At 33.1% G+C, this 13,350-nt stretch overlaps 1 protein-coding gene across 6 annotated transcripts in view; it reads right to left on the bottom strand.

The window, feature by feature from the left end:
* LOC128164461 (microtubule-associated serine/threonine-protein kinase 4-like) overlaps window positions 1–13,350 on the bottom strand; it is a 41,179-nt gene that overhangs the window by 6,005 nt on the left and 21,824 nt on the right. For 5 of the 6 annotated variants that reach the window (XM_052828283.1, XM_052828285.1, XM_052828286.1 and 2 more), the window contains 21 exons: window positions 12,461–12,536; window positions 11,972–12,053; window positions 11,626–11,759; window positions 11,055–11,075; window positions 9,164–9,236; window positions 8,314–8,517; window positions 7,924–8,022; window positions 7,422–7,548; window positions 7,118–7,182; window positions 6,930–7,009; window positions 6,628–6,802; window positions 6,356–6,447; window positions 6,053–6,133; window positions 5,890–5,960; window positions 5,660–5,776; window positions 5,368–5,478; window positions 4,669–4,896; window positions 3,957–4,084; window positions 3,483–3,727; window positions 3,032–3,294; window positions 2,702–2,818 (listed from right to left, as the gene is read on the bottom strand). In XM_052828283.1, the coding sequence (XP_052684243.1) occupies window positions 2,702–2,818; window positions 3,032–3,294; window positions 3,483–3,727; window positions 3,957–4,084; window positions 4,669–4,896; window positions 5,368–5,478; window positions 5,660–5,776; window positions 5,890–5,960; window positions 6,053–6,133; window positions 6,356–6,447; window positions 6,628–6,802; window positions 6,930–7,009; window positions 7,118–7,182; window positions 7,422–7,548; window positions 7,924–8,022; window positions 8,314–8,517; window positions 9,164–9,236; window positions 11,055–11,075; window positions 11,626–11,759; window positions 11,972–12,053; window positions 12,461–12,536 (2,589 nt within the window). The remainder of the gene's footprint in view (window positions 1–2,701; window positions 2,819–3,031; window positions 3,295–3,482; window positions 3,728–3,956; window positions 4,085–4,668; window positions 4,897–5,367; window positions 5,479–5,659; window positions 5,777–5,889; window positions 5,961–6,052; window positions 6,134–6,355; window positions 6,448–6,627; window positions 6,803–6,929; window positions 7,010–7,117; window positions 7,183–7,421; window positions 7,549–7,923; window positions 8,023–8,313; window positions 8,518–9,163; window positions 9,237–11,054; window positions 11,076–11,625; window positions 11,760–11,971; window positions 12,054–12,460; window positions 12,537–13,350) is intronic. The other variant, XM_052828284.1, reaches the window with a different exon arrangement.

Genomic DNA, 13,350 nt, shown 5'->3' with positions numbered 1-13,350 from the left:
AGACTTCAGTTCTGATGATAAGTTCTGAAGAGATCGATAATCAATAATTATTCACATATACTGGAAACCATTCCAATGCATCAACTAATACATATATGGTAAGTATATAATAAATGTATGAAAATCAGTTTGTTCTTTGCTTTTTCTCAATATGAACATTGTAAACATGGTGCTAGCTAGTGTATCGTAATTCCAAATTAGAGTTACTCATGTAACCCATCTTGTATAAAGAGAATCTCAAAAAATCTTTCAGTGTCTCTAAATATATAATCAAACATAATCTCATGTTTCATATCGTATATTCAATACTCTATTCAATAACTTATAATTGTATATTGCCAATTTACCATTCAATTATATCTCTTCCATTGCAGTATTCTATTACAAATGTATTTTTACATTTATAATCCTTATCACTGGATTTTTCCTTAAAGAGGAAGGTTGTAAAACAACTGATCTCCATCGACAATTTGTCTTGGTATAAAATTGCTTGACATATGGTAAAAGTTTAATTCACCAAATTCTTAAGATAGAAATAAAAGATGGTCACAAATAGTCTCTTTCTGTAATATATACTGTACTCTTTCATTTCAATCTAATTGAGCATGTACCATACTTTGGTAATAAGTTTTAATGTTTATTTTTAAAACAAATAGGGTTATAGTGAACATTGTATTATTTCTGGATTTTCATTCTGACCACATTGATCCTCTTTCACTCTGAATCTTTTCTTTTGGTATTATATCTCAGGATTTCAGCAATGTATCAAACAACTTCATTTCTTTATATCATACAGTGTCATAACAATACTTATCAAGCCTTAGTTTCCATGAAGTATTCATTTAAATTAGCTTCATTTAAATAAATTCATGTATGGTGTCTGAAATCAAATCATCTAAGTCAATAAATGTTTGGTTCTTTGTTCCTCATATCATCCTCATTAATCATATAATGATGTGCAGGTTTATGACTTTTGTAATAATTATGGATGCAAAAAACAATTAAATAGTAAAACCATATTAATTATTAGACTGCAATGTACATTAATTACCGGTACATGTACTTATTTTAAAAGTACTTTTCAAGTCAAGTATCCTAATGTTTGTTTGAGTTCTCTCTATTACTAACTTAGACATATATATGGCTTTTATTCAAATTTTTTAATCAATACTGGTACTCCTGTTTTCAACATTCACTGTCACTTCAGTCAAACTTTATAACTCTTCACTCAAACTTTATATATGAATAAAACTGCACAAACAATTGATACAATTCAAAACACTGCATGGATTGTCTTTTGCACCCATTACAAACAGTGATCAATTTAATTCTCTAATATTTTATGAATCAGTTCGTCTTTCAAAAAATTCATGATTCTCCAAGATTTTAAGCTTCTTTCTTCCAAACTTCACAACATGCACAACTTCGACTGTACAATGTAATATAAATAATTGTAATGTAGACAATCATCTTTTCTGTGACAATAACTTGAAAACACCATACATTATGTGTAATAGAAAACATACGTATACGTAAGCTTCTCATCCCAGAATTAAAACATTTCACAGCCAATGTATTGCTCCGAGAAGCAAAATAAATTCCTGTTCATTAGTGAAATTTCTTGTTTGGTCTTCAATGACACCAAATAATATTACTGATATCATCAGCTGCACTTATTTCAACCATGTGCAAACTGATGCCTTAAATACTTCTTTTTTATCATGATCAATAAACCAACATTAATTTCATGTAATGCATCAGCCTGTTCCGATGTTCTAAATTGACATCTTCTTTCACCTACATGATTTAGTACAGTTGTATTATTAACCTGACTGTTATTTTGTTCAAACTTCAGACCTTTGGTCATTTTACTATGAGCATTACATTTTGTAAATTGTGGGTTGTAAACCAATTATCTCCAGTATCAGTCAGCAGTTAAGAGAAATTCCATCTCTTGTCTCATTTATATCCCTGATATTGAGATCAATAAAACCATAAGAAAAATCTGAACACAGCGTGTTCTAATTGTACTGTACTATTTAATATATACACAGCGTGTATATTATTCAACTTGCGGTGTAAAATCTTTTATAGAGTCCAAGTTCTGAACACAACGTGTTTTAAAAACTTACTATCAACCAATACACAACGTGTACTGTAAAACTTGCGGTAAAATATATTCATGACAAAATTCTGAACACAGCGTGTTCTTATCGTGCATTCAACAAATACACAACGTGTATTGTACAACTTGAGTTGTAAAACCACATGAACCATGTGTAAAACAAAATGCACGGATTATCAATCCTTTCAAACCAAGACTTCGTCATTGGTACATTTAATTCGTTTTCAAAGGCTTTACAAACCTTGCAACTAAGACCACGTCTTAGAAAATTTATTAACACCGCAATAACCATATAACCGACAAGGGCTCATGTCCCGATGTCGCCAGAAAAAATATGAGTGTTTATCACAATGGAAGCACTATTTATACGGTATGTGACGTCACTTCCAGGTAGGTTTTTAGCTTTTTTTGAAGGGCGATCCCGAGCATAATAGCCAGGAAATAATGCTACTTGATACTCCGATATGCCGAAGGCTGGATGAAAAGAATGCCATGCTTTTAACATTGATATAAATACCAATAAGTGCATCAAGTAAACGTTTTGAACAATTTTGCCGACATATAGATGACATTCACCTGTGGGCTGAATAAGCAGAGTGAGGGCTGTGGTTGAGGCCGATTTCTGCAGAAGCTTCCTACTTAAGGAGCTGGACTCAATATCTCTCTCTTTCTTTTCATCAACAGGAGATAATTCTGCAAACAAAAAAACTGAATTAGCTACATAACTAGAAGAAAAATACACTGTTTCTCGTGCATCATTCTTTCAAAAGAAGTTTGCACTGATATAGGGAACATCAAAGTAGAAAAGTAAAGTGCTGTGAAGATGCAAAAAAACAATACCCTATTTAAACCCCATCACAAAATGAAAAGATATGCCCTCTAAGTCAAAGGAGATAAGGCTCTCACCTTTGACCCCTGAACCCTTGTCCTTATCTTCATCAGAGGAAATGGCCAACTTTGGGATGATACTCTTGATGGGAGGTGGTCGAAGTTCTCTCTTGGAGATCTTGGGAGAGTCGTCGCTGGTGTTGTTGTCTGAGCTCTCTGGGGTGCTGGTGGTAGGGTGACGGTGAGTAGGTTTGGGGGTCTCTGGGGTGCTTGTTTTGGGAATCTGACTCTTTGGTGGCGTACTAAACATTATTGCCAGTGTGCTTTTCCTGGGTGGTGTTCTATAGCAAATGAAAGATGATATTTTCCAGATAAGTATGAGTCTCACAAAACACAATTAGTTTGTAAATGCTAATCTGTCTTTCATGCAAACAATAGCCTTGACTGCTACTCTTACATTATTTTCAAAAATTTAATGTACATGTACAATAGTAAGTAAGGTAACAGCATAATTTCACTAGATACTCACTGCTCAGGTGCTGCTGCAAACACTTCCTCATCAAACTTTGAGCTGCTGCTATCTCCTGCCTTACATGTGTCTGTGGAGTCTACACCACTAATATCCTTCTTCATCAGCTGCTGTAGTTCAAGCGAGGTATCAGAACTCTCCGACTGGTTTGAGTCCTTCCTCTCCAAAGCCTGCTTCTGCAGTAACTGGGTCCTCATCTCATCAGCACTGGAATGTCTTCTTCTGCTATCTTCTCTGTCACGCATCTGTAATGAATATTAAATATTCTGGTAAACAGATCTCAGATGATTTTAAACCTTATTTGACAAAACATTTAAAGATATCCAAACACAAAAAGAATTCAAGAAAACTTGAGAAGAATTTACCAAGTCTCTTCTAATAAACTCAATAATGGTTCAATAGATGAACACGTCAAAGCAAAAATACTCTATGTACACTTTAAGAAAGCCCTAGTCTGCTACTGCATGTACCTACCTCATTCATCTCGTCAATCTTGTAGTAGAACCTGGGAGAGGAGGAGGCAAAACTCTGGAACAAAGAGTCGTCAGCATCATCCTCTGTGTCCTCCGTCTCTATGTCATGATTGTATTTGTCTGACCTGCCTAAAACACAAAAACAGATTCATCAAACAGTACTATAACAGTACAGTAAAACACGGTTAAAGCAAACATGCTTATAATGAATTGACGCTTGAAGTGAATTTTTTAAAATTCCGTTACGTTTTAATATGCTGTAAACTTGACGGATATAATGAACTATGCTTATAGTGAAGCAAAATTGCCCATCCTTGGCACATTGTTATAAGCGAGTTTTACTGCAATATGTTATCCATCAAATAAATCAACTACAAATCTAAGTAATGAACTGAATTCTTATGATCTTGTTTTTTTAACAAACATTTAATTTGGATTGAATTAACACCGCAGCATAGTTTTATAAAAGAAATAACAACAAAATTAAAGAATACAAATTAATCATAAACTATTCATTATTTCAGTTGATTCCAGTAAAAATATAATGTTAGACATTGAATTTGGTTTGAATGAATGGATATTTTGTTGAAGATCAGTCAATGAAATCTTCTCTGAAAGACTGCATCACTGTAACAGCAGACTGCTTTCAAGCTCTCAAAGATAACAACTTGCATGTACTAACAAAGTCGACTTATTATCAACAGTTGACTTACTGTCAAAGTAGCTAGTGTCCTCGTCGCCCTCTAGGTCTGGGATGAACTCTGCCTTCTGTCTGAGAAGCCCGGCCCAGTCAAGGTCCATAAAGAAGATGTGGTCCTTGACCTCCTGGGCCCCACCCGTCCCCAGCCTGTTGATGGGGTTGTGCTGGAGGAGCTGGGTGATCAGGTCGCGGGCATCGTCCCGCACCATCCACTCCTCTTCCTCAGGCCACTCAATGTCCTCTGTGAAAAGGAAGAATAAAATTTTTAAAATTCTTATTGATCAACATGATGTAAGCTCCCAGGTATACCTTTGTTTTTATTCTTAAATATCAGAATTGACTGCATGTTGTGGAATCATTAGAATTTGTGGTGGCTCAATTGTTGTGGTATTCATTGGTGGCCCTCACCCATGATTTTACATCCTTGATGAAAACTAATTACCGTATAAAAGATTAAGATTTCCTACTGAAACTGAAATCGATGCATCCAAGAAATTACATTCCTACAAATAAGCAAAAAACCCACAATCCACAAAAATTGGCCCCCATGAAATAAAATGATTCCACAGTACCTGTATCTTACATTGGAGCAGATATGCAAGCTGTTGATCATGTTTATTCACTTACACTCAATCTTAAAATAAGATGTAGGATGATGTGCTAGCATTTGTAAAGGTGAGAAGACATGGCCAAAAAATATGCTATTAATTACCATTGATGACTTGTGAAAATAACTCCTCAGGAGAGTTTCCAAAAAAAGGTGGACATCCAACAAGAAACTCGTACAAAATAATTCCCATTGACCACCAATCCACAGGTTTTCCTGAGGAAAAAAGAAGTACATTTGATAATAAAGTTAGCATATTCAGATGACTTTTCATCTTTTAGTTTTGTAAATCCACATATTAAATGGTGCAAATGCACATAAAGTTAAGCAACTGTCATCTCATTTTTTTTTAACTTTGTTTATTTCACACATATTTATGATTTCAAAAATGTCCTACCATATCCTTTTCTGAGGATAACTTCTGGAGCAATGTACTCTGGGGTACCAATCACTTGTTTGTCACTGAATTCTGTGCAGTCCTGCTCCAGAGATCCCTCATAAAGATTGGTGGTCACTATGTAAAAAAAAAAATTAAAGAAATGTGATTTAATAACACACCTTTATTTATATTTAGACATCTACCACTACAAAAGTTGCATTTAAATGCTGCTTGTACAAAGTACTTACAGCTCATGAGTCCAATTTTTGAAAGCCCAAAGTCTGTGAGTTTAATGTGGCCGGTGGCTGTTATGAGAAGACTAAAAGAGAAAAAAAATGTTAAAAATAACTCATTTACCGAAACTTATGCAATTAAATTTTATAAGTCGTGTGACCTCTTTGTGACACTTACTTATCAGGTTTGAGATCACGGTGAACTACTCCATAGCTGTGTAGGTATTCCAGAGCAAGCACCGTCTCAGCAAAATACATCCTTTGAATAAAATACAGAGTATTAAACATTATCTTTTTAACAAGTACAATTTTAATCTTTATTTATGGAACTACATGCATGTTTCCATAGTAGATCACATACAACAATTTTAAAACTTTTCCTAACTAATTTTATTCACTTGCAAAAATCTTTTCTGTTAGTACATTTATTGAGAAAACCTTACAGTTGAAAACAAAACAACACAAGGAATCAGGGACTCACCTGGCAAGATCAAAGGGCAGAGGTCCGCCCTTATGAACAAGTGTGGCACAGTCCCCTCCTTCCACATATTCCATCACCATGCAGAGATGTCGCTATAGAGCGAAAAAAAGTAATCAATTAGTCAAATGACAATGCAATGCTAATATAAACAGTCTTAGTCTTAAACTTCTCTTGATAATGCAAATAAAAATGTTGCACTTATTCTTGATAATAGGAATAAAAGAGTTGTACTTATTTTTTTGATTTTCCATACTGTGGACGACACAACATACCTTGGTTTCAAAGCTGCAGTACATGCTGACAACAAATGGATTTTCAGTGAAGCTGAGGATGTCCCTCTCCGTGAAGACCTGCTCTGTCTGATTGCGTAGAATCAAGTTCTGTTTGCAGATCTTCTTCATGGCAAATCTTTGCCGAGATTCTTTATGGCGTACAAGATAAACAGCACTGGCAGAAAATGGACAGAAAAAATAAATTATCAATACATATTCTCAGGTCATACAGTATACAAGTTTAATCAACCTTTAGCTAACCACTATAAACAAGTTAAATGAAACTAAAGTAAATTACTTACGCATATGCCCCATTGCTAATCAGCTTTATGATTTCAAAATCATCTTCCACAGGAGTATGAAACTTGTATACACGTCGTTTCTAGAAAAGAACAATTTCATCACACTTCTAAAATCTTCAATTACAAGATTGGCAGAAAGTAATCTTTTTTAAACTGAGTGAACTGATCATTATATTTCTGTTCTATACCTGTGTAATTTCATCAGTAATGGAGGTATCAAGCTCAGAACTAGCAGTGTCCCCATCAGCTAGATCTGTAAAATAAACAATACATCTAAAAAACACTTTCAAATATTTAAAAATTCTTGTCAACCACTGAATCATTTTTTAAAACATAAAATACAAACATTTCTTGATTTTGCATTCAAATTAAATTCACTAACTTCGCCTACTACAAAGTTTATAATTTTCTCACATTTCTGACAATAAATACAACAAATTCCCCTTAATATCAGAAGTGTGTATTTTAACCCCATAAAACAGAGACACTGACCTTCCAGTGGGTCCCTGTTCAGGCCTAGTTTGCCGATGATGTAGCGAGGAATGTCTGTCTTCAAGTGTTCCTTTGCCTGACCTTCGGCCACTTCCAGTAACTGGTAGAACTTCTCTGGGTCAAATTCCTTAACATAAAAAGTGAAATTGTTAATTACGAATGAATATTAATAAAGTTTTATATAAAATACTTTAAGCAAAAAATGTGCATGAAAATTGTTATAAACAATTCCCAAAATCTCTTGAATACATTCAAATTTGATGCATGCATATAAATTAATATATTCAAATAAATTTCAGTTAAAAAAAAAAAAATTAATTTTACGGAGTGTACTAATTTTGAATCTGACTTTAAAAAATCATAGTGAATGATTAGTTCTCCTGAGAAGAAAATACAGTGTAATAGAAAAACCCAAATTTTGAATCGAGATTTTGTCATTTCATCTTCAGAAAATGGTATCATTATCCAAGAAAAAAAAAAGAAACGTAAAATGTATTCTCACCAAACATTCCAATAGCCTGGATGGCCTGGATATAATTAGGTAAAGGTTCTTGATGAGGGGATACAGAAACTCGTATGCAATATCTTCCCTTTCTTGTGCCTAAAATTGAATATCAATGTATTTACTGCTTAGAGAAAAAGAACATGAATTTCAAACATAAATATGACAGGTAACTTGTCAAGACTGTGAATGGTAAACCCAGTAGGCATAGCACATCTAAACCAACATGTCTAGCAAGCCCACAGAGTCCTGATTATAAAGATAAATAAGTCTAAATAAAAGTCTAAATCAAAAACGTTATTATTATATTTATATATAGAGAGAATAGAATTCATCGCATTTGCCTGATTATCAACACACTGCAGATAGAGAATAGAATTCATCACTTACATCTATCAGCAATTTCTCCAATTTTTCCGAGAGCTCAAAGAAGTAGGAGCCGGTGATTTGTTTGTCCTGTGACTTCTGCAGGCAGTCGCGCGCCAGCTCCATCACCTGGTGGTGCAGGAACCGCGTGATGGCGTCACAGTCCACCTCCTCCAACTTGTTCTGCTCTATGAATTTCTTCAGTTTCTCCTCCATCTGTGCTGTGGCCTGATAAAGACATAATGCTGCCATAAAGGACTATGATAGCACAGTGGTCTGATTTAAGACATGATGCTGCCTCAAAGAACCAGCATAGCAGAGGCAAACAGGCTGTGTAGACAGACTGTACCTCTATGAATTAAATTCATGTAAACTCATTAGGTTTCACATACTGTAAATTCCTTATTTTACGTGAGTGCTTAATTCCACTGTTTTGCATCAAATCTCGAGAATATATATAGCGAGCACCAATTTTTTGTTATGATTTCATATACCGTAGCTCAAAACTGTCTGAAAAATGAGAGCAAGATTTTAAAATCTGCAAGGACTGCTTTTCTCGAATTTAGGTGGAAATTAATTCCTTGCATTAAATAAGGAATTTACAAAATTAAATGTTATATTGTGAATGTTCTTGCGATTTAAAAGATGTGTAATATGGCAAGATATAAAGACAATAAGACCCTCACTTTTTATCTTTTAAAAAATGGGCTTATAAAAAGTTGAAAAAAAAAAACTTCAGCATTATACAAGTGGGAAAAAATTATTAGAGGGATGAACAATATTAAGAATTGTTTAGATTTTAAATAAAAACACCAAAATCCTGTATGAAAAAATTTTGTAAAGCATTTGCTGAGGCCATTTATTGTCTACGTACCTTTGGGAATCTCTCTTTATAAACACTGTTCATCATCACAATTTCATCACCACATGGGGAAATCATGGGACTGCTGTTAAACAGACAGAAAAGAAACGATGAATATATTAATACAGCAAAAATGTCACTTCAAAAATGAAGAATTACTAGGTACATGTATAACTTCTATAATTTGAGAGTAAATGCTCCATTTATTAGCACGTTACAGTATGTTCATTATTGAATTAAAATATATTGTATTGTTGCAAAATGAATTTTAAGATGCTTTTAAATTTCAGCAATTAAATTTACAACATATTTATCTTATTTGAAGTAAATCTCAAAAAGCAAAAGCTTCACTACATTTAAAGATAACATTACAAGGTTAAAAAATGAGAAATGACGAAGATTTATTTGTGTATGAAGAAATGCATATTATTGTAACTATATACTTGTATATATGAAAAACTGTAATGTATTTACATAGTATATGGTATATTTTTTTTGTATAGATTTATACTTCACTAAGTATGATTACATTGTAAAAAGCTGGAAAATCAACATCAAATAAATACAGTATATAAATACATGTATTTTAGGTCATGCACAAAAAGGCTGTACAGAGTATAAAAATCTGTTCAATATGGTAAGTTTATAAGAAGCATTGATTTCAAGTTTCAGTATTTTATATGCATGTGCACACTTGTGTTATAATCACAAGATTCTTTTTGTATGGTATATGAGAAAATTGATGATTTTTATAGGGAGACTTCATCATATAATAAAACTTGCTAAGTGCAAACATGATGGATAAAGCAAAAACTGTGGGATCCAAAACAAAATGCTTAATTTCCAAATATAGCAAACTGATTTGTGCTTCCTAAGTGTGAAAATCGAGTAACAAAATTATGTCAAGAATGTCTCAAAGGCCAAAAAGTTAGAGCAATAACATTTTAATTTAACATAAATCCTTCAATGGAGGACCAGGTAACTTGTTTTAATACAATTTTCTTTTAGAAATACTAACATCCGTCACAGAAATAAAGATAAATAATCATCTAACACGTAAACTACATGTAGAATGACATGCATCATCTGTACCAACCAAAGTCTACAGTCACTGTGTAGCATTTGGTGACTGACCAGAAGGTTAGACAACTCAGAATGTATTGAAGATTCAATAACGTGTGACAGCCATAGCTATTGCAACACTTTCTTATGCAATCATCAGTTTGAATGTACTGATTCATGTCCATGGTTATTTCTTGGAGTGTATGAAATAAACTCTATGAAAGAGTTTTGAACAGGACAGAATAACATAAATGGTCATAAAATAAATGATCTTGCACCACAACAGAACATTTGTAGTTACTCCGATCCATATGAAAATATCAACGAGGCTGAAGTTAACATCATAAACAGGCCACATGTCCTATGGCAAGACATCATTGTTATAAAGCAATATTGAAAATATACAACAGGGTGTTTTAATATATATCAAATACTTCATCATATCAAAATAGTATTTAGATGAAAAAAGATTGTATGCAATTTAAATGCTTAAATTCTAGTTTTGATCTAAATTTCACTTTCATAAATGGAACTATTTTATATCACAGTCATATAAAACTAAATTTTTTCCTGCTTATCCAATTGGGCATTACCACTGGCATAATCAAGACATAAAACAACTGTCCTTAAACACACATGCATGAAGAAAGATGACTGCTATGCAACACAGAACTTAATGTGACATCATTTGATGGACACAGTTATAGCATTCTAGCACAGGTGTTTACACTTAGCATTAGATGGATGTACCAAGTGTACAGCTCTATACATACAAAGACTTAGATACCAGCCAAGTATACACAAAATTAAAATCAAACAAGAGGATGGAAGAAACTCTTACTCAAGTGCAAGCCAGGACAAGCTATTCATTAAAGCAGGAAATTAAAAATTAGTCATGTAAACCAAATAGTCACAACTCTGGAATAAATACACTTATAAATATGGTAACATTTTTTTTCATTAAACATTCATAAGTTTCATATCTTGCAGGGACCTTAAATAATTCACAAGAGGTCAAGTTTCACTGTTGAATTACCCTACTTTTATATACATATGACTTAAACAATTTGTAACCGTTTTTCTATGAAATAAATTCAAGACTTATCCTAATTGTTTTTAAATTCTAAATTTATTCATTTTTTTTTACCTTTTAAATTCTCTAAGGTTTAGATTCTTTTATGATATTAACTTGATATTATTGATAATTGATAGCCATGCATGAGCCCTCTCCTCACAAAAAAAACTCTTAAAATTTTCCCAAACTGAATCATATTTTTTGAGACCATAAATACCGAAAAAAGTTATCAAAATTTTGGCAAGCAATCATTAAAAACCCCACAACAACAAAATAGCAGTCAGTAAAGTTTATGAAGAAGAGATGATAAACAGAGACATTGAATAGACCCACACACCTCAGACTGCGAGATCTGGGTCGTAGGAGGGGGGAGAGGGGCGATTTGCGTCCCTCTTCTTCTCCCTCGTTGCTGCTACATTCCTCAGGAGCTGGCTGGTACTGGTGAAGACGTTCTTGGGATGAGTATTGAGACTTAAAACAAAATGAAACTTATTAGGAAAACAATCGGTTTTAATATTTTCATAACAATAATAACAATCATTCTTGTTTCATAAGAGCTTTCAGGTGTTGTCATCATTCCTTTGATACTTTCAAAACAGCTTTTTTATTACAATATCAATACTCTTGTCATTAGTTAAAATGGATTGAAACTGGAAATAAATCGACTATCAAAACACAGTTACCGAAACATTGGAGCTGCCAGGTGTATTTGTTCCGTATCCTGAGGAAGGTAGGGAGGCAAAGGACCAGCGTCTCCCATCACACCTGATAAAACCACAAAAATAAAATATATCAAGTCCTCTTTCTGCAGTTCCTCTAAGGAATTTGATCAGATAAGGACGAAGATATAATTATCTAAACTGGATTTTCTGTGTCTGTCTGATGTGACTGTATTCATCATACAAGTGCTAGATGCCACTATTTTTAACTGAATCATACCAAAATTAATCCATTAATCTATTGAATATTAGGCTTTGTAGCTTGATTTCTTTGTTGTATTTGGAAAGGAAATATATCTTATAAAATAAATACAGCAATTTTTTCCCCCTTTCATAAAGTGTTTAAAGGTTGGATAAAACTATGAAAAGACAATTAATTAGTGGCTACACCCTGTATTCTCTCTTAGAGGACCTGGGAGTCTAACAAACAAGAGTAATAGCTAAGCGTCTTACTTCCTGACATTTTGGAACAGGAAGTTGCTGTGCTGGCTGGGTGACATGTTCCTGGGACTGTCATGGGGACTACTTCCTGTCAAAACAGAAAAAAAACAAATGAAAAAAAAATTAACATAATTTGTAATCTTCAATTGATTCAAATTTTCTGTATGAGCATTTATTCAAATAAACATAATTACAGTTTCAATGCCATTCCATTCAACACATATACTGCAATACAAATATTTTACACTACATCTATCAATATAAATTAATGTATATATAGTATATAAATTGACTGTTGTTTTATAAATAAGTACATCAATGCATCTGCATGGTCACCTAGTTGAATCACCACATTTTTTTGGTGGAATCAGTTAAAAATGGATGTCAAGGGAATTGTAACTAGTGAAAAGCACTTATTACTGTACATATAATCCCTTGTTTTATCATATTTTGAGTACATTATTTGACTAATCGAAACAACGCCAATTAAATTTAGATTATGGAAGATTTTGACAATTTACGCAGTTTTTTTTTTTACAGAGATATACAATACAAATATTATTGGAAATCAAATTGTTATATATAATTTCAATTCACTTAAACTTCAACATGTACTTCAACGTGTAGGGTTAAAATCTTTAAGGGATCTCTCCCTCTCCTCTCTCTCTCAAAACACAATTTTATTCCTATTAGTCAATCAACACAAATTACTTCTAATCACTCTCTAGCTGTTCCCTTTCCTTCGTTTAGCACATGGTCAATCAATAAAGCCCATTTCTAGAGATTCCTCATCAACACAAAAAGTACATTTTCAGGACTTTTCGATTTATCCTTATACAATATCATTCATTTTGCAAGTTATCACCAATGTTTCAAATCAGAGAAATGCATTTATGGCTTTT

The sequence above is a fragment of the Crassostrea angulata genome, chromosome 10 (genome assembly GCF_025612915.1).
Source record: "Crassostrea angulata isolate pt1a10 chromosome 10, ASM2561291v2, whole genome shotgun sequence".
Taxonomy (NCBI): domain Eukaryota; kingdom Metazoa; phylum Mollusca; class Bivalvia; order Ostreida; family Ostreidae; genus Magallana; species Magallana angulata.
Note: the sequence above shows the minus strand (reverse complement) of the source record. Positions and strands in the feature narration are given on the sequence as shown.